This window comes from Molothrus aeneus, chromosome 11 (assembly GCF_037042795.1).
Source record: "Molothrus aeneus isolate 106 chromosome 11, BPBGC_Maene_1.0, whole genome shotgun sequence".
NCBI classification, from domain to species: domain Eukaryota; kingdom Metazoa; phylum Chordata; class Aves; order Passeriformes; family Icteridae; genus Molothrus; species Molothrus aeneus.
In genome coordinates, this window is record NC_089656.1 from 5,187,597 (window position 1) to 5,208,353 (window position 20,757).

Below are 20,757 nucleotides of genomic sequence, written 5' to 3' on the forward strand. Positions count from 1 at the left end.
CTATAACAGAGGAGAGCATTTTGAACACTGTATTTGTATGACCTCCTGGGATCTGAGAAGATATTATTGTTATTCTTGTCTTATAAATGGGTCACAGACACAGGAGAGGTCAGAAGTAATCAGTGATTCTGGGAATGTAATTGAGAAACTGAATTTTCTTTAAAATACTTTGTGCTTTTGTAAGTCTCCATGTATATCTATTTATTCAATCATTTCACTTACAGCTATGAGCCCTTAGCTGCATATTCAAGCAGATTTTATGTTAAATAAAGAACACGCAGTTAGCATCCGACTATGATGAATTTAGTAAAAGTGATTTACACATCATTGTTTAGGAACTTGATGTCAGACACACTCTTAGGATCGGATTCAGCAAGATGGCATTTAACTACCTTACCCACAAAATTCTTTCTTTTCACACCCTGTGATCTTTCACTTTGTGCAGTTCATACCTGTAACTTTTTGAAAGTAAGGAAGGAGTTCTAAAAAATAACAATTTATTTCCAGACCCAGTCATGGTTAATTTACAGAACAAATCAATCTCATGTTCACCGAATGAAATACAAATAAAATCACATGCCATTGTTTAATTGAGTAGAGGAAAATACAGGATGAAGAGGAAACTACCCCAGCAAAGAGAACCCTTTTTCTATGAGTATTTGGTACTTTTTTTCTTCTTGCCTTTTTTTTCCCTCTTTTTAAGTTTTTACATTTTTTTCCTGGTCTTATTCTGAGATCTGGAGTCATATAAATTTGAAATTTTCAGTGAAATTCAATCTGGTCACCTGGAATAAAGTTTCAGCTTGAATGAACAAAGGGATGGAGAATTCAGGCTGACAAAAGGGGGTCCTCTGCTATTAACCCTGCCTAGTCAGGGTTAATTTATCCCAACCTAAGAATGAAATCAAGCTTGCTGAGCACTAAGAGGAAAGAGTACATTGCCACTTGGGTGTCATAAAAATAACTTGTCCCATCAACTTGTATGTATCATCTTTTAAAATTTCATGTGCAGAGACTTTGTAAGCACTAGAAAAGCCAGTTAATCATCTTCCAAGCTCTTAGTCACAACCTAAATGCTTTTAGATCACGAGAGTTGACTAGACTGTAGTCAGTAAAACATGCATGAAACTGCTGCTGCTTAGGTTTTCTGAGTAGCAATGAAGTAAATTCAAGAGCAAAACTTCTCTGCTCCTGGATATATTCAAGAGCAAAATGTCTCTGCTCATGGATATGTATGTCAAAGCACTGGAGCTGTATTGCCTTCAAAACAGTACCTGGGCACTGATGTGCCTTGAACTGAGCCCTTCCCTCTTGGGTGAGGCCTGTCCTTGTGTCTTGATGTACTTCCAGAGTAGAAAAGTTCTTTGAGCTTGTAAAGGATGGTTGTGTATAATGAGTGATACACTTGAAAATCACCATAACCTGATCGTTTGTATGCTAAATGCACATCAGAATGCTGAGTTCTTGAAAGCAGACCACTGTTGTGCATTCTGTGGTTCTTGATTCCCCAGTTTGGGAGGGTAGAAAGTAGGGTCTGCTTTAGCTCTCTGGAATAAATTTCTGATGAGGAACAGGCAGGGTTTTTTTCATTACCTGTGGCTCCCTCATTTGTCTTGTTACATCCTGTGTCAAAAAAAACCAAAATCATTATTATCCAAAGAGTTTGTTAAAGTGGCCTTTGAGTTAATTCTTGATGCAAAGGCAGTGTAGGTTGATGCAGAAGAACCTGTGGAGGGATAGCAGGAGCACTGTAGGATGTGGGAAATGGATTTCTTTTCCCGATTCCTGGTTCCCTGAAGAACTGGAGCAGAAACCACTCTCCAGCTGTGCCACTGCCCGTGCTGCACCAGCACAGAGGGAGAAAATGCTCCCTAGAACTGGGATGTGCACTGCCTGTTGTCAAGCCATCCTTGGTGTTGCCTGACTTTATAAGTACATTCCCAGCAGGAACAATCTCCTGGCAGTTTGGCATGGAAAGCCAATGTCAGTCCCAATATCAGGCTGGCAGGAATCTACTTGTGGTGTGTATCTGATTTCTGTACTGCCCATGGACATCTGTTGTGGAAAGGACTTTTTTGCCAACTGCTTTGTAAGTAGCACATGCCAAACACCTCAGGAAGTTATCAAAAGGACAGGAAAAATGCAGATACTCTGTTAAAAATTCTGTTGTATTTTTTTGCACAGATGCTACCATTTTATTAGATTAATTCCTTATTTTAAACTGCTTATTGAATACGAATGTGGTTCTCCCATTTCCTTCTCTCCCTGTAGCAGTCCTTCCCTCAGGAATGAATCAGGTCTTTTTTAATAAATATGGAAGAACTCAGCCAGAAGTATTAAATCACATGCTATAAAAATAATCTAAGGCTTTAAACCTGTGATACTTCATTTTCTGATGAAACTGTTCATGGGTGATCTGAACTCTTTCCAAAACAGTTTTGTTTCCTTTTAGATGCACCCAAGCCACCCACAGAAGAGACCTACATTCGCTCAGATGAGTACGGGACTTCTGCGAGGTTTAAAAGATCATCTGCTAAAATTCAGAAAAATGGAAGTCTGAATGTCGAAACCCTTGTTGTGGCAGATAAAAAAATGTTGGAGAAACATGGCAAGGAAAATGTAACAACATATATCTTAACAGTCATGAACATGGTAAGGTGGGGTGTCACTGAGGTGTCTGTCTTTTCTCTGGGGAATATTGGTGTGTCAGAGTGGGATCTTTCATTGGACAAATACTGATAACAAAAAGAGCAGAGACACCTCATGCAAGCCTTTCTTCAAGCCTCATCTAATGTAGTACTGTTATCAAAAAGCCTTTAAATACACATCTTTAGAACATCACAGCTCTGGCAACAGTACTGTAGAGTAAAGAAAAATAATTAGAAGTATTTAAAATGTTAAATTTTAAAATACTTCCTGTGTAGTACAAAAAAGGCAGATACTCTGAAATTGACAATTTCATTCAATATCATGAAGCTTTATCTGTTTCATCTCACATCTCCTAGAAACACTTATTTGAGAAAGCACAAATATATTTCTATAAAATTGATACCATTTTACTAGAAATATGTTTTCCTGCATGGCCTTGCTCTTTACTTTTGTACTGCAAAACTTGAGCTTGAACTTTGGCCTTAATTACATTTGATCCAGGAGAGCAAGAACAGATCAAAGCCCATTGAAGTCAATAGAAGGTTTTTGACTAAGTATAGTTTGGGGCATAATTGTTCCGGTTTGAGCTCTTTTGGATTAATCCTACAAGGTATCTAACTCCATAAGTTAGTATTGAAAATTGAAGTCCAAGGTAATAACTCAGTACATATGTTTAATCTATTAAAAAGGAATTATTCATGTAGGTGATATTTCCTCTCCAATAATCATTGCAGGTCTCTAGTCTGTTTAAGGATGGAACAATTGGAAGTGATATAAACATTATTGTTGTGAGCCTGCTTCTTTTGGAACACGAGCCTGTAAGTAGTGTCAGAATTTTTGTCTGAGCTACTTCATTTGCTGCTGTTCATTGGGAGCATTGGGTGCTCCCACGTTGTGTGCAGGGAGGTTTCTTAAGGCATAGAGTGTGAGAAGAAGATTTAAACGGCCAAAATCTCCAAAATGACACTTTCTACTTTTCACTGCTTCTTGGGTTTTGATTCTAAATTCTTCATTTCATATAAATATTCTTTAGAAACATTGAAATGCTTCCAGTAGGATAAAACCTAACATTTTCTAGTGTTTCCTTGAGGAGAAATGGCTGGAATGAGAAATCTATTTAATGAGTATTTAAATAAATGGAATAATTTTGAACTGGGCTTTCCAATGTGTGGTGATCAGAAGTGGCAAGGAGTCAGAAGTCCCAAACTGAAGAAAACATGTAACAAAAGGTGGGAGCAGAGCCCATTCTTGTGTCAAGGGTGCTGAGACAAAAAAAAGACAAAAATCTCTTTTGCTGAAAAGAAACTTGTGAAGCTCAATCCAACTTGAGCTACTTGGATAATACTCTTCTTCCCCCGAAATTACAATGCATTATAATCACAATACTGAATATGGCTTGGTGTTCAGCGTTCTCAGGAATCAAATATATTTGTACACTAATTCCAGCCACCAGCTTTGGAAATATCTGTGTTTCTGGGGAGAGGCCCAGTTTTGTTTTACAGTTGTAAGAGATTCCCTCATCAGCTGACTCAGCCATCACTGACAGTTAACATGGGAATACATAAGCTGATGTGGAACAAATATGAAATATTAATTCCCTTTTCCCTAAGCAGCTGTTACTCTTTCAATCTCCTTTCTCACGCGCTGCTGGAAACACCTTGTCTGAGTGTCTGTGTGTCCATCCCTCCCTGCAGGGTGGGTTGTTGATCAACCACCACGCTGACCAGTCCCTGAACAGCTTCTGCCAGTGGCAGTCTGCCCTGGTTGGGAAGAACGGGAAGCGCCACGACCACGCCATCCTCCTGACAGGCTTTGACATCTGCTCCTGGAAGAACGAGCCCTGTGACACTTTAGGTGTGACACCAAAACACGGGCTGGGAGACCTGGGCCTGCCCACAGCAGGAGCTGAGCTGGCTTCAAACAGAGAGTCCATTTTTGCACATTGTGTGTCTTGTTGTTGGTCTTCTTGAAGAGGACAGGACAGTATTATTTTTGGATTGTCACCTCTTCAAGGAATATTTTTGATTTTGAGAATATATCTGAGCCACTCTATTTTTATTTTCTTTTTGTGACTGCTTCCCTTTTTTTTGCATGGGATTCCTCCCTAATTGGAGAGCAGTAAAAGCATGGTGGAATGGGTTGGGGGGAGAATAATTTTTACAAATAAAGTGTAGTTGGAGAGGTTAGATTTGATTTATACTTTTTATATAGGAGTTCCTTAATTGTCAAATAAAAGTCTGCTGTAATTCCTCCATGATAAACCTGATGGAGTAGACAAGTGTCTCCATGTGCCAAAATAAACAGGCTTATTAGGACCAGTGCAGATGATATGTGAATTTGGAATTCTGTAGAGGAACAAGCTATTTTACTGCTTCCTTCCTTCCATTCCTCCAGGATTTGCACCCATCAGTGGCATGTGCAGCAAATACCGCAGCTGCACCATTAATGAAGACACAGGCCTTGGACTGGCTTTTACAATTGCTCATGAATCTGGACACAAGTAAGTTTCTTCTTCGCTAAACAAATATGTAAGTGAATGGAAACATAGCCTATTTAATATAAATCAGTTAAATATACATCATTTGGATTGGCACATTCTAAATATAAATCATTTGGAAGCCCAAGGAGTGGTAGTGAACAGGGTCCCATCCAGCTGGTGGCTGGTCACCAGTGGTGTGGTGACCAGGCTCAGAACAAGCCAGTCCTCTTTAATACCTTTGAGATTCCCACACTGCTCCCATATTCTGGTAGACAAATCCATTCTGGTATCCCTTTGGTTGCTCCAAAAAGAGAGGGGGTGCTGCAGGTTACTGCAGCCTCACTGGAGAGGTGATCTCTCTGAGTCTCTTGGAGATCTCCTTTTCCCAGAAAATCCAGTGTTTCATAAAACACTTTGAACCTGTCCTTTGTTCTCTCTACCTGTTTAATGAGTGATTTGGGTAGAACCCACCTTTGAAATGGTTTCTGCCTTTCTGTATTTATGTCCATTGGATTTCCATTTGTTTTCTACTGTAGAAAGACTGTAATTTTCTTAGAATATGGTGTCTCTCATACAAAACCAGTAATAATCTTTTGTGGAGCTTCAGCTATTCTTCGGATTGTTGAATTAAATCTAAACAAGGTGATCAGGTTTTGTTCTGCTGGTTTTTTCCCCAATAATTTTGAATTACCTTTCCACAACTTTGTGCATGGTTTTGATTTCCAGTTTAGCACAGTTCAAGCTGGAGTCTGTCTCCCCACTGGCAGTAGAGAAGCAGAGTTTCTCTGTGTGGGACAAACCTAACATCAAGGCTTAGTTAGAAGGTCTTTATTTTACAGCAACATAAATACACAGAAAACGTTTGGAAAGCAGTGGTGCTGCATTCTGCTGATTGGTCAAGGCATGAAGCCTTCCCATTCTGCCTGACTGCTTCAGGACTATTCAGTTTTCATTGCACTGATATGCTCTGCAGTGCACACTATGACCTAATGTCTACACGAGTGACCCTTTCACAGGTTTCTGTGCATCTGAAGGGAAGCAAGGAATTAAAGAGTAATCCAGCTGCCACTGAGGCCTGTGGGAATTGTGCCAAAGCATTCAAAGAACCAGATATGTAATGTGAATATTGTGTGATCCTCCTGTCAAGCTAATGCAGTTTCACTGACCTCAGTACATTTTTAATGCCCTTCAATCAGCATTAGGAGAGAATCAGGGCCATAGCTTATTTTTCAAGAATTATCCCATTTAGTCTCTTGATGTTCTCTTCCCTTTTTATTTCTTCTTATTTGCTTTGAGAGAGTCAAATTGGAATTTTTTTTTCCTTTTTCACCACTGCCTTTGATTCACATATTATTCCACCTTTTCTTGGTATACTTTTATGCTCCTAATAAAATGCTTCTTATCTCTTGGGAAAAGCCTGTGCCAGACACAAAATGTCTTTATGATCATTTGTCATGTTCATGGTCCTGAGACTACCTGAAATGTCATGTAAGACAACAGAAGCTGGTTTCTGTGATACAGAGATTCTTGGAAGGAAAAAAACTGTGACAGCTTTGGGGGTGCTGAGGTCCACTGTGAATGTATTAACCAAAGGTTTTACAGGGGGGAATATCACACACTCTGTGATCCACTTGAAGCTTCAGTGGTTAGACATTTTACTGTTTTGTTAGACATTTTAATGATTTTCTAAAGTTTGTGTTTTTACCTGACACCTTAACAGCTCCTCTGGGTGTTCAGAGCCCATTGTGTCAGTGGGATATAAACTGGGGATTCTCTGGCTGCAGTGCAGGAGAACACAGTATTTTATGAAGGGTTCTTAAACACTGTCTCAATTGGTACTTTTTTTGTCCATTTATAGGAAGAGCCATATATTTTAGGAAGTTTGGAGCCTCAGCTGGTGGCAACACATGCAGTAACTCTGATCAGCCTGTAATGATTTATAGCAGGGGAGGCTTGAGTCCAGTAAATGAGATATTCCCTGCACATGCACAGATTACATTTATAAAGTTGCCAGTGTTCTACAATATTGAAGTAACAGATGATGAAATTTCTATCCCAAACACATTGAAATTCACAGATGTCCCATATAGTCAGTAAAATCAGAACAGGGAAAGGAAAACCTCTAAAAATTAGCTTTATTACATCAATAAAATCTCTATAATTTGTAATTATAATGTGATTTTTTTATTATTGCTTATTATTTTTTATATCATCCTAACCTCTCCTAGTGAAAGCAGGACCTCCTGATGCTCAGACTGAGCAAAACACCCTATAAGAGGCAGTATTCCCAGTAAGAGGCACTGTTCCCATTAAACAGTTCCAGTCTAGACAAAATGACACTGTATAACAAAGGTGAGGAAACCAATGTGATTTGCCTGAGATAATATAGCAAGTTAGTGGCTAAAATTAGAAAAAATAATAATATTTTTGTATTCTATTCATTCACACCCATTTCCTTTGCTACAGATGGAGCTCTGTAGCTCTGCCCTCTGCTCAGGAAGGCAGTTATGGTGTGTAAAGCACATTCCTGTGGTTGGTGTTTCCCTGGATTGTGATCTCCACAACATTCATGTCAGCAGGCATTGTCCCTGCAGAGACAGGCTCACACTGCTGTGCAGGTTTTAAGCTGACAGATCCCTAGCAAAGGACAAGTGTGGCTGAACACAAGATCTGCGGTGTCCATCCACCCCACCATGGAACTGTTCTGCTTTGGGAAATGGGTAAACTGGGAAACCTTGGGCACAGGCTGCAGCTCCTCTGTGCAGTGTCCTGTCACTGGCTCCCTGTGCAGCACCACTGTGGCTCTTCCTTGGAGCCTGACCATCCTTTCCCATCAGTGTGTGATGACAAAAATTGCTGCTAATTGGAATTTATTCCAATGCTAATTTTTATGGTGCATAAGTTTTCATCTCTTTGGAATGAACAGGATGAACTCCACCTTCCCTGTGGAGTTCAAGCATAGAGCTGTTACCAAGAAAGTGTTTCTTTTCCCCCGTATTTTTTCTTGCTTCTGTTTAATCTAGACTTTCTCTCTCCCACTTGGTTCTCTTTCCAGCTTTGGGATGATTCACGATGGAGAAGGAAATGCTTGTAGAAAAGCTGAGGGAAATATTATGTCTCCCACACTCACTGGAAACAATGGAGTGTTTTCTTGGTCTGTGTGCAGCAGGCAGTATCTCAACAAATTTCTCAGGTAGGTCAGATGTAAATCTGGGCCAGTGCCCGGGAATGCAGCTTTAGTAACTGGGCTTGAATTCTTGAACAGCATAAAAATTACTGAAGTGTGAATTCTCCTGCTTTAAAATGTGCTCAGACCCTTGCAGTGTGTGGGCCCACAGGCTTGGGCTGCTGCACCAGTGAGGTGGTGTGGCCTGGAAGGGCTTTTTTGTCCTGCCTTGTCTCAAAAGCAGGAGTTTCACCCTCCAGGAATACCCTGCAATAATGACTGGCATGTCATTCTTTCCCAGGCATTCCTGTCAGCAGCTGGGTTTATTAGAGAATGAGTAGGAAGCGTACACGAAGGAAGGCAGACACAGTGGTACCAAAGTCATTACAAAATGTGAATTAACATCAGTGGCCTTTCTCACTGGACTTTCTCTCCTGATCTAGCTCATGTCACGAGTAAAGGCCATTTTACATTTTTCACATCCTGTTTCTGGGAGAAACAAAAAAGGAGAAAGGGAAGGTTGTCAGGTTTTTTCCCAGTGTGTTGTCATTACTCAGTGATGCCTTTAGAAGAACTGTTCTTCAATCACTGTTTAATTCACAATTATATTAATCTTTCCCTTATTTTTTTTTTTTGGTCATTCATGGGTAGATTATATAGAAATATTAAAAAAAGTGTAGGAGGTATTTAGAGCAAGAGCAACACAGGCATTTTAGACATTAATTCCTTAGAGTGAGAAGCAGGCACCTCGGTAGTTATGTGGATCTGGTCCTTGAATTCCCAGTCAATATCTTTGACTTGCAGCCAGAAAAGGTAATGGAGTTCTGGGGCTTTTTTCATGCTGCAGTGATGGAATATATTTTTTGTATAGAAGCAAATTGCAAGCTTAAAAGCCCTCCATCCTGCCATATGGTCCCAGAGACTGACACTTGGGAGGCAAATCCAGCATGGAGTGACCTTCTGTACACAGGGGCTGCCAGGCAGAGAGGAAGGGGACAAGGTGGAGCTGGGAGCTGTGCTCTGCACAGCCCAAAGCACACGCCCTGCTACAGCCCCCTGGCAGCTGCACACAGGGCAAATGCTGCAATGGGACACTGTGCCTGCTGCTTCTGCTGGCTCCTCATTCGTGGAATCCACTGATGGGAAAGAGGCAGAGGAGGGCAGCTTGCTCTTGGTTATCCAGGAATACAGGGAGACAAGGAATTTGGCATCATTCTTTCTTGTTGTCACAACAGTCCCAAAGCCTGGAAATTCCTGCTTCCTTAAAACTTTGCAGATCAGGCTACCAACAAGATGTCAAGAACTTTTGGCTCCTGCACTTAGATATTCTTGTTTCAGAGCATACCTCTAAAACTAGTTAAAGGTACTGTATACCATATTATGTATTTGTGCTGGTCTGTAGCAAATTAAAATATTTTGATGTCAAGATCATAGTCATGATTAATTTACCTTCTCATTATAGTACAGCTCAAGCTGCCTGCCTGATTGATGAACCTAAGCAAACAGGACAGTATAAATACCCTGACAAACTGCCAGGGCAGATCTATGATGCTGATACCCAGTGCAAATGGCAATTTGGAATGAAAGCAAAACTATGCAACCTCAGCTTTGTAAAGGTACCTATCCATGCACTTTTGGGAAGTTACAATGGCATGAGAGAACTGCAGTGCACTGAAAAAGTACAAGTACAGGGCTCTTCTGAGGCCTGGGCTATTTCTCTGCCTTATCTGTCTTGGCAATTTGCTTTGAAGGTACTGGCCTCTTTTGAGGAATATCCCAGCCCCAGGGGAGTTTCAGAAGGAAATGTGTTCCTTCCAGGAGTCATAAGGGGGGCACTTGAATCCACATGAGCCATGAACCCTTGCCTGCTGTGCTAAGGGAAATTAGCAGGCAGTTGAGTTTTGATCAAAGCTTGTGTGGGGTAAGAAGGACTCAGTTTCTTGTGTTTTACTTTTATGACAGCAAAAAGTCTGGGAGAGATCTATGGGGTTATTTTAGAGCAATGAAATGTAACTTATACTCTTGACTTCATGATGAATGATTAATTTAGATTAACCTATTGTTTTAATGACTGTTACATTCCTTACTGGTCTCTTCAGAGAGGGCATTTTTTAAAATAAGCTGGAGTGCTCATTCTGAAAAAAAGGTATGGTAATTTCTTTTACTCCTGTTATTATCCTGGAGTATTTTGATTTATTACATACTAACTACATTATTCAAGGGGTGGCAGCTGTGTTTCTTCCACAGCTAATAGACAAGGAAGAGGGAGTGAACAGCACTGTGCACAGACTGCCTTTCCAGATATCTTCTGTGGTTTAGAAAAATCTTGTCTCTTCACAGTGTTATAGTCCCTGCAGACACGATGAAATTTTAGCCATGAACTTTTTAACACTGTTTGTATTCTATTATAATCTCACACTCAATATAATTTTAAGAAATATATAGTGAAATAGTGCATAAACAAGAAGGCAATATATAGGGTACATCTGTGCTAGGAAACTTTAACCCAGGCTTTTCCGAATTCAGAAAAGTTTATTTATATGTCTTTTAAGGTAGCAAAAGCATGTTTCATTGGTTACTCTTTTAAAATACCAGGAAATAATGGAAATTATGAGCACTGCAGTGAGTACTGTTTCCTTTTCAGGATATCTGCAAATCCCTTTGGTGTCACAAAGTGGGTCACAGGTGTGAGACAAAGTTCATGCCCGCAGCTGAAGGAACAGCTTGTGGTATAAGTATGGTAAGTTGTTTTATAAATAAAATATTGTCATCCTACCTTGAGTTTAGACTGTGTTTGGTCAAATACAAGGTCCCATCAAAACCAGTTTTAGCCAGATCCCTCCAGATTTGCCATCCTAGACTTTGAGATTGCTTTGTAAATGATTCCACTGTGATGCATACTCAGGATGTGGCCTCCCAGTGGCACCTGGCTGATGGCAGGGCCTGGTGCCTCTCCCAAGGAGCTGTGGGATCAGATATTTTCTGGCAAATATAAATCAGTAAGAAAATGCATGAATAATAACAGGAGTTAGATTAATGTTTCCAATTCCACTCTGATATGAGCATACCTTAAGCCATACTGTTTGCTGTACAGACTAAGACCATATTTTCATCAGAGATCACCACTAAAAGAGCTTATTTGTTAGAGTCAAACCACCTAATTTAAACTTCCACTCATCTTATTTGTTTGTATTTACCCTCATTTTTTTGCATTTATTTGAGTTGAACCTTCTAATTTATTCTCATCTATAGTTATAGATATTTATCTATATATCTATAGATATAGATAAAGCTAAATATTTTCTTTACCTGAAAAATTTCTTCCAGCAGAACATTGTTTTGATTTTGAAGTTACTGACAAATATTCTATTTTGCTTTTTCTCTTTGTGCAATATTTCCAAATTGAATCATGAAAGGGAGACATGTTAGCAGAATTCTGGGAGGCTGTGTGTAAATTACACGGGAAGTGTTGAGGCTCTGCAGCTCAGGATCATAAAGTAACATGGATTTTTGGGGGAAGAGTAAGGCCAAAAAGCACTCTTCAAGAGAACAGTTTTGAAAATTTGCTACCCCAGGGATTTTCAACTCAAAACTTGGACAAATATTAGAACATTAGTTATGTGTGCCACTGTATGGATCAATGTCCCACTGCAGAGTCCTTGTCCTGCTGCGTGCCGTTCTTTGGGTTCAGTGGTGACTGCATTCGAATCAAGCACAGGAGCTTTTAAATGTTGGGTGTTTTTTTTCCTTTTGTGCATGTCCCAGGTGGTGCTGACTGTGTTTTGTGTGCCTGTCTTGCAGTGGTGCCGCAGAGGACAGTGTGTGCAGTACGGGGAGCACGGGCCCAAGCCTGTCCATGGCCAGTGGTCTGCCTGGTCCCAGTGGTCCGAGTGCACTCGCACCTGCGGAGGGGGGGTCACCTATCAGGAAAGACACTGCAATAATCCAAAGTAAGACACAGATATGGAAAGGTAGTGTTTGTGCTCCATTCATGTTCCTAGGGCAGAAAACAAGCAGGGTCCATTTCTGCAGGGAAATGTTTGTAAGGCTTTCGCCCGTGTCCTGTACGAGCAGCCCATGGGTGGAAGACACTTCTGTGCCCTGACACCAGAAAGCAGAGCCTGGCTGCAGACTGCTGCAGTTCCTCAACATCTCCAGCCCAACTTGCTTCATTTATTTTGGGATGCTACAGTTTATCAAATACCTGCAGAAGTAAGGAAGCACTGTACAGACATTTTTACATTTTACACTTTTAAATTTTGCATTTAAGGAAGCACCATACAGACATTTTTACCCCTAACAGCCTACAAGCAGGAGAAAAAGATCTTAAAAGCTATTAAGACTTCTACTGAGATCATATAATCCAGGATGATAAGGACAGATGTCTTTGCATGTCTGTCTTTGCACGTTCTTTGTATTCTTTTATATTTCATGAGTCAAATGAAAGTTGCTGAACCCTGGAATTGTGTGCTAACTCACGACACATTTTTTTATTTGCCTCTAATTAATATCTTATCTCTGTAAATACTATTCATTATAATAAGCATTTCAAAGTAGATTAAAAGAGTTAGCTGGCCAGCATCTTTCCCAAGTACTCAACTCACTGCAGCTTACAAGAAAAGAAGGATTTCCCTGTTTTATTTCATACACAAATTCAGCAGGCATAGACACATGTATTCCTCATTGCACACAGTAAAAGCAGCATTTAAACTGCAGTAATAAAAAACAGAGAAAATATGACACAGTTTATATGAGGCTGTAAAGAAGCCTCTCATCTACTGTACAGTGCTGCAGTATAATATCCATGCTTCATATACTATGTTATAGGAGAATGTGAGTTAGTTAAAATAGTCTTTATTACCCTCAGTCCAGCCAATTTTTGCAGATCCGTAGCAGAGTGTTTTGTCAACCTTTTTTGCTGTTTCTCAGTTCATTTTCATAAATAAAATTACTTGGATATTTTCCTTTGTTAAGCAGTTTAGCACAAGAATGCAGGGTCTCAGAGGCCATACGTGTATATTTTGGTTTTCCTGCTTTGGTCTCTGCTTTTCTTGCTGAATGGGTATGGCTGCACATTGTTCTCTGCATTTATGCATAAGCTCCTCCTTGCTCTCCTTGTGTGACAGGAGAATGTCCAGTAGTGGAAATGGTTCAGTTTGGTGCATAGTGTGATTGATAAAGATTTCTGGGACCTTCAAGCAGAATCTCTTCAACATGAAGCTGTCATCTGCTGTAGCATTTAGAACTTTCCTTCAGAGTGAACTGTCTGTTCTAATGAAGTAAGAATTGATGTCACCAAGTCATACTTGGTACCAGAGCTGGATCATGTTTTCACTAGATTTAATTCCATTGTCTTAGGGGTAGTCCAGTCAGGGCAAAGAGAAAATAATTCTCTCCCAGAGTTACACTGATGGAATGACAGGAGTATAAATAAGCCACACAACAGTGCACAAATGTCCAGGTAGCTGTATTTGACATCACAGCATTCTGTATGAATGTGGAATCAAAAGAAAAATAATATCATCGATTTTCAAGGCCACACAGAATGATTTAAGGACTAGTCCCTGTTCATTGTTAACCTCTAAAAATTCAGAATAATGATTCCTTTCTTTCTGAATTTCTGAGACGTATTTCAGATGTTTATATATTTTGATACATATATGTATGTTATTTTATATGTTATATATTTATGTCACCTTTCCTAATCCAGATATGTGTAGGAGCTGATGTTTGTCTTGTTCCAAAGCTTGATAGATGATTTTGGATAGCAAAATTTTGAAAATGACAAAGAACAACATTTCTGAAAATTAGGTTAGAACAAGGGTGTGGATCTGTGAAGAACTGACTGGACTCTAAAATGAAATCACAATGATTGACACCTTATGAACATTGAGGAAAATATCTGTTTCTGGTGATTTAAAGGTGACCCATTACCAGAAATTTAAGGGCAAGTGAGGAATACAGCATGAGGCTGCTGTGTGTGAAAATCTTGTTACCTGTGTGAGTTTGTGAAATCCTCCTCTTGCAAATAATATCCAAACAATTCAATTCCCATCCTCCTGCCAATTTGCAGGCAGCCCTTGTGACCACACCCAAGCAGCTCTGGGTATGGCTTTGGAATTCCCACTGGAGCTGTGCACAAATTCTCACTGTAAAACACCCATGGGGATCACCTGCAGTCCACAGAGCTGGGCAGATTTGCTAAAATCATTATGTTCTTGTATATTGTCACAGTGTAATTTCATGGATCTGGTTTTCATACACCACAGCACTTTACAGTTGAGGTACTTTTCCAAGATAGAAATTGATTGCATAATTTAATAGTTTGGCTGGGAAAGAACCCGAAGAGTGCCCGAGAGATTTAAATTAGTACCTGAATCATATCTGTGGGACTGCATCCTACACCTCACAATAGTGCGTTGTTCAGCAGAGCAGAATGGAGTTGTAGGTGTGTGTGCAGTCAAAAGACTGAACCAAAACTGCTTGAACACACTTTTTAAAACCTTTTGTATATAACATCTGTAACAGTGATTACAGAAAATGTGAGATGCAAACTAATGCAAACTAATGATGCCATTTAAAATACTTCTAAAAAACAAATACTGTGAAAGGCATTGTAGACCTTTCAGATTCATGCAGAATAATAAAGCTTTGTAATACTATCATAATATTGGCACAAGATGAGCAGAAGGGTTCTTACATGAAATTAAATTATTACAAAAAGTGAAAATTAGGAGTCTGGAATTTCAGAGTCTTAATTCATTTGGTATTGTATGAAATACTTTCCTTGATCACATGAATTTCAGGATTTCTCACTCTGTGTTGTGTTGCAGTTAATGCCGTGGTTTAGGAACTCTACCCTTAAAAGGTTACTCTAGAGTTAATTTAAGCTACTCTTGTAGCATTTTAGTATTTGAGTCTTATATGGAGTGGAGCACTTACCATTTTGCACTCAGACTCCTTTTCCAAATCTGTATTTGGAGACTTTTTCTTGTTGGCCTTTCTCACCAAATTTCTCCCTTTTCCAACTATCCTTAGCCAGACCTCGTGCAGGTCACCCTGTTTATGTCAGTTCTGGAGGGGGTCACAGAGGGGTGAAAGCTTTAGGCTGTATCTGTACTGGGGGAACTGTACCACTACAGAAATACTGGAATGTCCTTTGTGCTGGGTATTCCACTGTAAGTGTGGATACACCAACAGCTTCCAGTCCCAAAACCTACTGGTGTTACAAACACCCTGAAAAAAAGCATGATTTTCTCAGTGTGGATAATAGTATTTCCACAGGAATATGTATTTGTAGATCTCCATCTCTTTTCCTGTGAATTACTTAACTCCTACTGACATCTTGTTTGTAAAAATGAAGGTGGAGAAGTTTCCATCACTCTCAAGCCAACAGTTTCAGTAATGGGAATGTACTGTAATATTAAAATGCTGTAATGGAGCTGGGAAACAGAATGCCTCTTTCAGAGCTTTCTTAGTTTGGAGGAATTTTGTCCCATCCTTAAATGCAAGAGTGCGGCTGGAAATCACGATCTAGCCATAAATAATTCTATTATATTGCTTATTTGGTGGCGTTTACTTGGAAGGAGGTTGCTTCTTTTCCTTACACTAAAGCAGATTTGTTCTCTGGGGTTGAAGGAGGTCAAAAATCCTCCATGTGCTGAAGCTGTAAAGAAAGTCTGTAGGGAATTGAGTCAGCACCCAACAGTTTGGCTGCCCTAACTCAAAGCTCTCACCAATTGCACAAAGTCAACACAAGCACTCCCTGATTTCACTGATGTTCCATATCCTCCCTGTCCTTCACAGGCTGGATTGCCACCAACTAGGACAGAAAATTTGACTTTAAGACCTTCACCATCATATCCAGTATCAGTGTAGCTGGCAGGTGACCTCAGGAAAAGTCAGTGGAAGTTGTTGTGGTTTTTTCCACAGCACTGGTGATTTAACACAGTTTTAAACACTGTAACAGGTGGGTTTCCATCTCTTTCTCTGAAAGACTGTTTTGCAGCCCAGAATTCTGGAAAAGGCTGATATTGTGTAAGTAAAACATAAAAAAGGCAAGTCCCAGCTTGATTAGAGGGTTAGACATATGAGAGTTAAAGCTGATACCACAGCAAACAGAAGCACCTGGATTTTCTCCTCCATGTTGCACAGAGCTGTCTCCCTGCTACTCCAGGCATGAGCAAGTCAGGAGTTGCATGGGATCCTTGGATGTGGGGAATAAATTACAGCATAGTGTTTAGGGATCTCAACAAACAATATGTTTCAATTGCACATTCCATACTCTCAGAATTTTTAATTTTTCCTTTTAGTTTATATATTACTGTTATTCAGTATGTTTTATATTAGTCTTGAGTTTTTTCCTTACTGTGTGTATAATATAGGCAAAGCTCTCCACTCAAAGTTTATATCTTGTCCTTCAAGTATATAAGTTCCCAAATTTTTAAAATAGTCATTATATAAATAAGTGCAAGCATAGCATTGGTACATTTCTTTTCACTTGATGCCAGACATGTATAATACAACAAAGGGTTCTTAGAATTTGTTATTTTGAAGACTTGGCTCAGTGCTTGCAGATGTGTATCTGAGCATTGTGAAACTGCCCAAATGACATCAGTGAATTGCTAAGTTCAAAAGAGCAACTCTTGCATTTTACATTGTTGAACAATATCTGTGCACAGAGCAAATGGTTTAAAAAATAATATTCTCATAATTTGAGGTATGAGCAAAGGAATAGAATAGGCTCTTTCCATTCTGGACAAGATGAAGGGAAATGCCCAGGTGAGGTTTGCTGAAGTGGATGTGACATGTTTAAAATTACCTCAGAATTCCGGCACTTTCCTAAAGCAGGACAACTATGCACAGTCCTTGTTTCCTCTGACTATTTAAAAGCACATTTTTTCAAAATGATTTACAAAATAAATGAAAAAGCAAATGTAATCATTCATTCTCTTTTTGTTTGATCAGTGTTATGTTATCCTTTATTAACTCTAATTGTGATAGGTAATTCTTTGCACATGTTCATTCCTTGGTTACAGCAGAGTAAAAATAGCTGTATAAGAAGGTTGAACCCGGCCAGTACCAAATAGCCCTATAAATTTAAATTAGTGCAAACATGACTCACCTCTAGATGGTTGCATCTTTGCTGAGTCTGCAGTGATCCAAGTAGATAATTCATGTCAACTGCTTTGCTTGGTTTTAGCAACCATGAAAATTAATGGCCCATATAAGAAATACTGATCTCCCAGGGCAGAATGTCCTCTCCTGTTCCCTGTATTCTCACACACGTGTAACATGCCAATCACACAAAAGGGAGGCTTTGCAGAATCACCTTTTTCTCTTTCCCCTGCAGGCCGCAGTACGGCGGGAAGTTCTGCCAGGGCTCCGGCCGTGTGTACCAGCTTTGCAATAAGCAGCCTTGCCCAGCAGGCAGCCTGGACTTCCGAGCCCTGCAGTGTGCAGAGTACAACAGCAAACCCTTCCGGGGCTGGTTCTACAAGTGGAAGCCCTACACCAAAGTGGAAGGTGAGAGTGGCCCTGCTCTCAGGGACAGGGAGCTCTGAGCGCCCATTCCCTCCTGTGCTCTGGGTGAGCATCACCCCCTGTGAGCAGACCCAGGCTCCTGGGGCTGGCTCAGATGTGTTTGCTGTCTGGCAGAGCTGGAGCCAGGCTGCTGTGGGATCCTGCCTGCAGGGATATGCAGGATTGATTTGGGCTGGGAATTGGAGTCCTTGTCCTCACCGTGACTCCCTGGCTGCTGCTGCCCCTCTCTCTCTCATTTTATATTCCATATTGCTTAGTCTGAAACCCAAGCAAAACAATTTCCATGGAACTTCCAGCATGGGAAATGTAAGCTTCCACAATAACACTACCAGAATCTTCCTTCTTTTGGAATGTTCTCAGATTTCAAAATGTAGCAGTAAATCAACCTTTTGACTTTTCTGCTGGTATGGTCCCATGAGAAGGGGAAATGCAAACAATGTACCGCCATACATTTTTTAAAGTCATTTTTTACTAAGAGATCTTTATCAAGTTCAGGTCTCAATAACTATTTCTGTTATTTTGCACAAGCAAGTTTATTTTTACTTTATGCATCTTAATTTTGCAAATATTTTGAATCAGTATTCACTTTTATCAGCTAAAACAAATATTTTCTCCAGTTTGAAAGCACTACTTGAATAAAAGTGTCTGAATTTTCTCACATCATAGCGGCTTTGTTCAGCACATGAAACAAATTTGCTTTTGATGATAATGTATATAATTAAATGTATACATGCACAATCATTCATAGCATGATTATATTTTCTTCAAAAGTTTTTGTGGTCATTTTCACGGGTATTTAAAATATCCTAACAGGCCAGTGAACAGAGGAAAGACGTTTCACAGCATGTAGCAGCGGATGTTGTATAATAAGGGGCAAAAAATACATCTTGTTTAATAGAAATTAAGGTGGCCTACATTGGTTTTAAAGGGAGAAGTAAAAAAGTTTCGTGTTTAGTAAAAAAGTCCTAAAATTAGGGACAAGGGGCGTAATTGTCAAAAGCAAGATGTCCCCAAGTGATTCTGAAGTTAACAATGCCCATCGTTCCTCTCAGCTGCTTTGTAAAAGCTCCTCCAAGATCTGCATTTATCGTCCTGGAAACATGATCTGGTTTTCAAAATTGCCACAGATTCTTTGCCTCTGTAGAAGGGAATACTGGAAATCCAGCTACTGATTTAAAAATAAAAGGATTTTCTTTTGAATCCAATTTCATGTTCTTAAAAACTGTTTTATTTGTTGCACTTCAATTTGTATTAAAGCTCTGCTTTTCAGCAGTTGTGATAATATTTATAATTTCATGACTGGTTTTGCATCAGTCCTTTATAAGCATAACACACTACCCATGTGTGAGGACAAATTTGTCAATGGTTGCGATTTGTTGGAGGAAAAATACTTTTGCTAGGGGGAAGTCTGGCTGCAGTTCTAGCTTTCAGCTGAATTGGTCATTTGTGCCATGTTATCTCTCTCCCAAATTTTAAATAAACTTCAGATAAAATTATTGCAGTCTCCCATTTATCTTAATAAAAATGAAATTTGATCCTGTGAGGCAGTGGAACTGAAAGCAGGGTGCAGCAGCAGGGCTAAGGCAATGCTTTTACATTGAGTTTGAATTCTTTATTCTTTGTGTGGACAAGTAAACTCACATGTGCTTTTAAAAAAGCATAATATAAAGTACTTTATTTAGCTATATTTCTATTTAGCTACATTCTGGTGTCCTAAGTTGTCATCATGCACAGTTCATCCTTGTAGCTTATCTTCTAGAATACAGGAAGAAACAACAGCCAAGATGCTTTTTATCTCTTTAACAGTGCAGGTGTGCTAATGCTTCCTTGTGTTTGTTTGTTTTCTCCCCAGAGCAAGACAGATGTAAATTGTATTGCACAGCTGAAGACTTTGACTTTTTCTTTGCAATGTCCAGCAAAGTGAAGGATGGAACTCTGTGTTCTCCAAATAACTATGATGTTTGTATTGATGGAATATGTGAAGTAAGATAAAATTAAGTTTCTTACAATCCTAATGTCTATCTTTTTTTTATTAGTGGGCAATTGACCCCTTTAGGGAAAATGCAGCTGTTTCTTCAAATTCCCTTTTGTCTGAGTCCTTCACTTGTGCCTTTTGGTTGCAGCAAGTAGGGTGTGATCATGGACTTGGTTCCAAAGCTGTGTTGGATGCTTGTGGAGTTTGTAAAGGAGATAATTCAACGTGCAAGTTCTTTAAAGGCCAATACTTGACCCAGCACAAAGCTAATGGTAAGGAAAACTGTTCCCCATGACCATCAACTCAGTGCTCTGCTGTGTCCCCATGCAATATATACGACTCCTTACTCATTCAGGCAGTGGCTGAGGGTCCAGATGTGAGCAGAAAATCACAGGGAGAGTGAGAGGAGAGTTCACATTTCTCCTGTTTCTTGGTAACAAGAAGGCTCTGAGCATAAGTCTTGGTCAGTTAAACAATTCTCTTGTTTCTTAAGCCACATTTTCCCTTTACACATGTGAATTTCCTCTGAAAAGAGATTTTAGGATTCAGGCAAGTGAAAAAATAGCTGTCAGCAGCTCTGACTGGGATGGGACTGTGGAACATATACAAAGTAATACATAGCATAATGCCAAACATGACAGTATTTCCATGTCCATTATCAAATTAAGTAGTCTGGCAGCTGTTTCAGTGGAAGCTCCAGGCACTGGGAGGTCGACTTTTCCTTAGTTGACTGTCACAGGCTTCTTGGGAAATAATCTCACCACTCTGCAGTTTTTCAGGCATAAAACTCAGATAAGATTTCAGTATGCACAGGGGTATTTTGAGCATCTCTTTGCTGTTGGTCACAAGACATGTCCTTACTGCAGTAATATAGGCCAGGAAATTGTCCAGGATGTAGTAATGGAGCCCTGGCTGGCAGCAGGGAGATCCTCTGGTATCCAGGGC

The 20,757-nt window shown here is 39.8% G+C and overlaps 1 protein-coding gene across 1 annotated transcript in view; it reads left to right on the forward strand.

The window, feature by feature from the left end:
* Positions 1-20,757, forward strand: part of ADAMTS18 (ADAM metallopeptidase with thrombospondin type 1 motif 18) — a 77,426-nt gene that overhangs the window by 29,307 nt on the left and 27,362 nt on the right. The window contains exons 5-15 of the mRNA XM_066557388.1: positions 2,453-2,652; positions 3,384-3,467; positions 4,344-4,503; positions 5,044-5,149; positions 8,184-8,321; positions 9,757-9,910; positions 10,939-11,034; positions 12,096-12,244; positions 17,647-17,819; positions 19,690-19,820; positions 19,961-20,084. Of these exons, the coding sequence (XP_066413485.1) occupies positions 2,453-2,652; positions 3,384-3,467; positions 4,344-4,503; positions 5,044-5,149; positions 8,184-8,321; positions 9,757-9,910; positions 10,939-11,034; positions 12,096-12,244; positions 17,647-17,819; positions 19,690-19,820; positions 19,961-20,084 (1,515 nt within the window). The remainder of the gene's footprint in view (positions 1-2,452; positions 2,653-3,383; positions 3,468-4,343; positions 4,504-5,043; positions 5,150-8,183; positions 8,322-9,756; positions 9,911-10,938; positions 11,035-12,095; positions 12,245-17,646; positions 17,820-19,689; positions 19,821-19,960; positions 20,085-20,757) is intronic.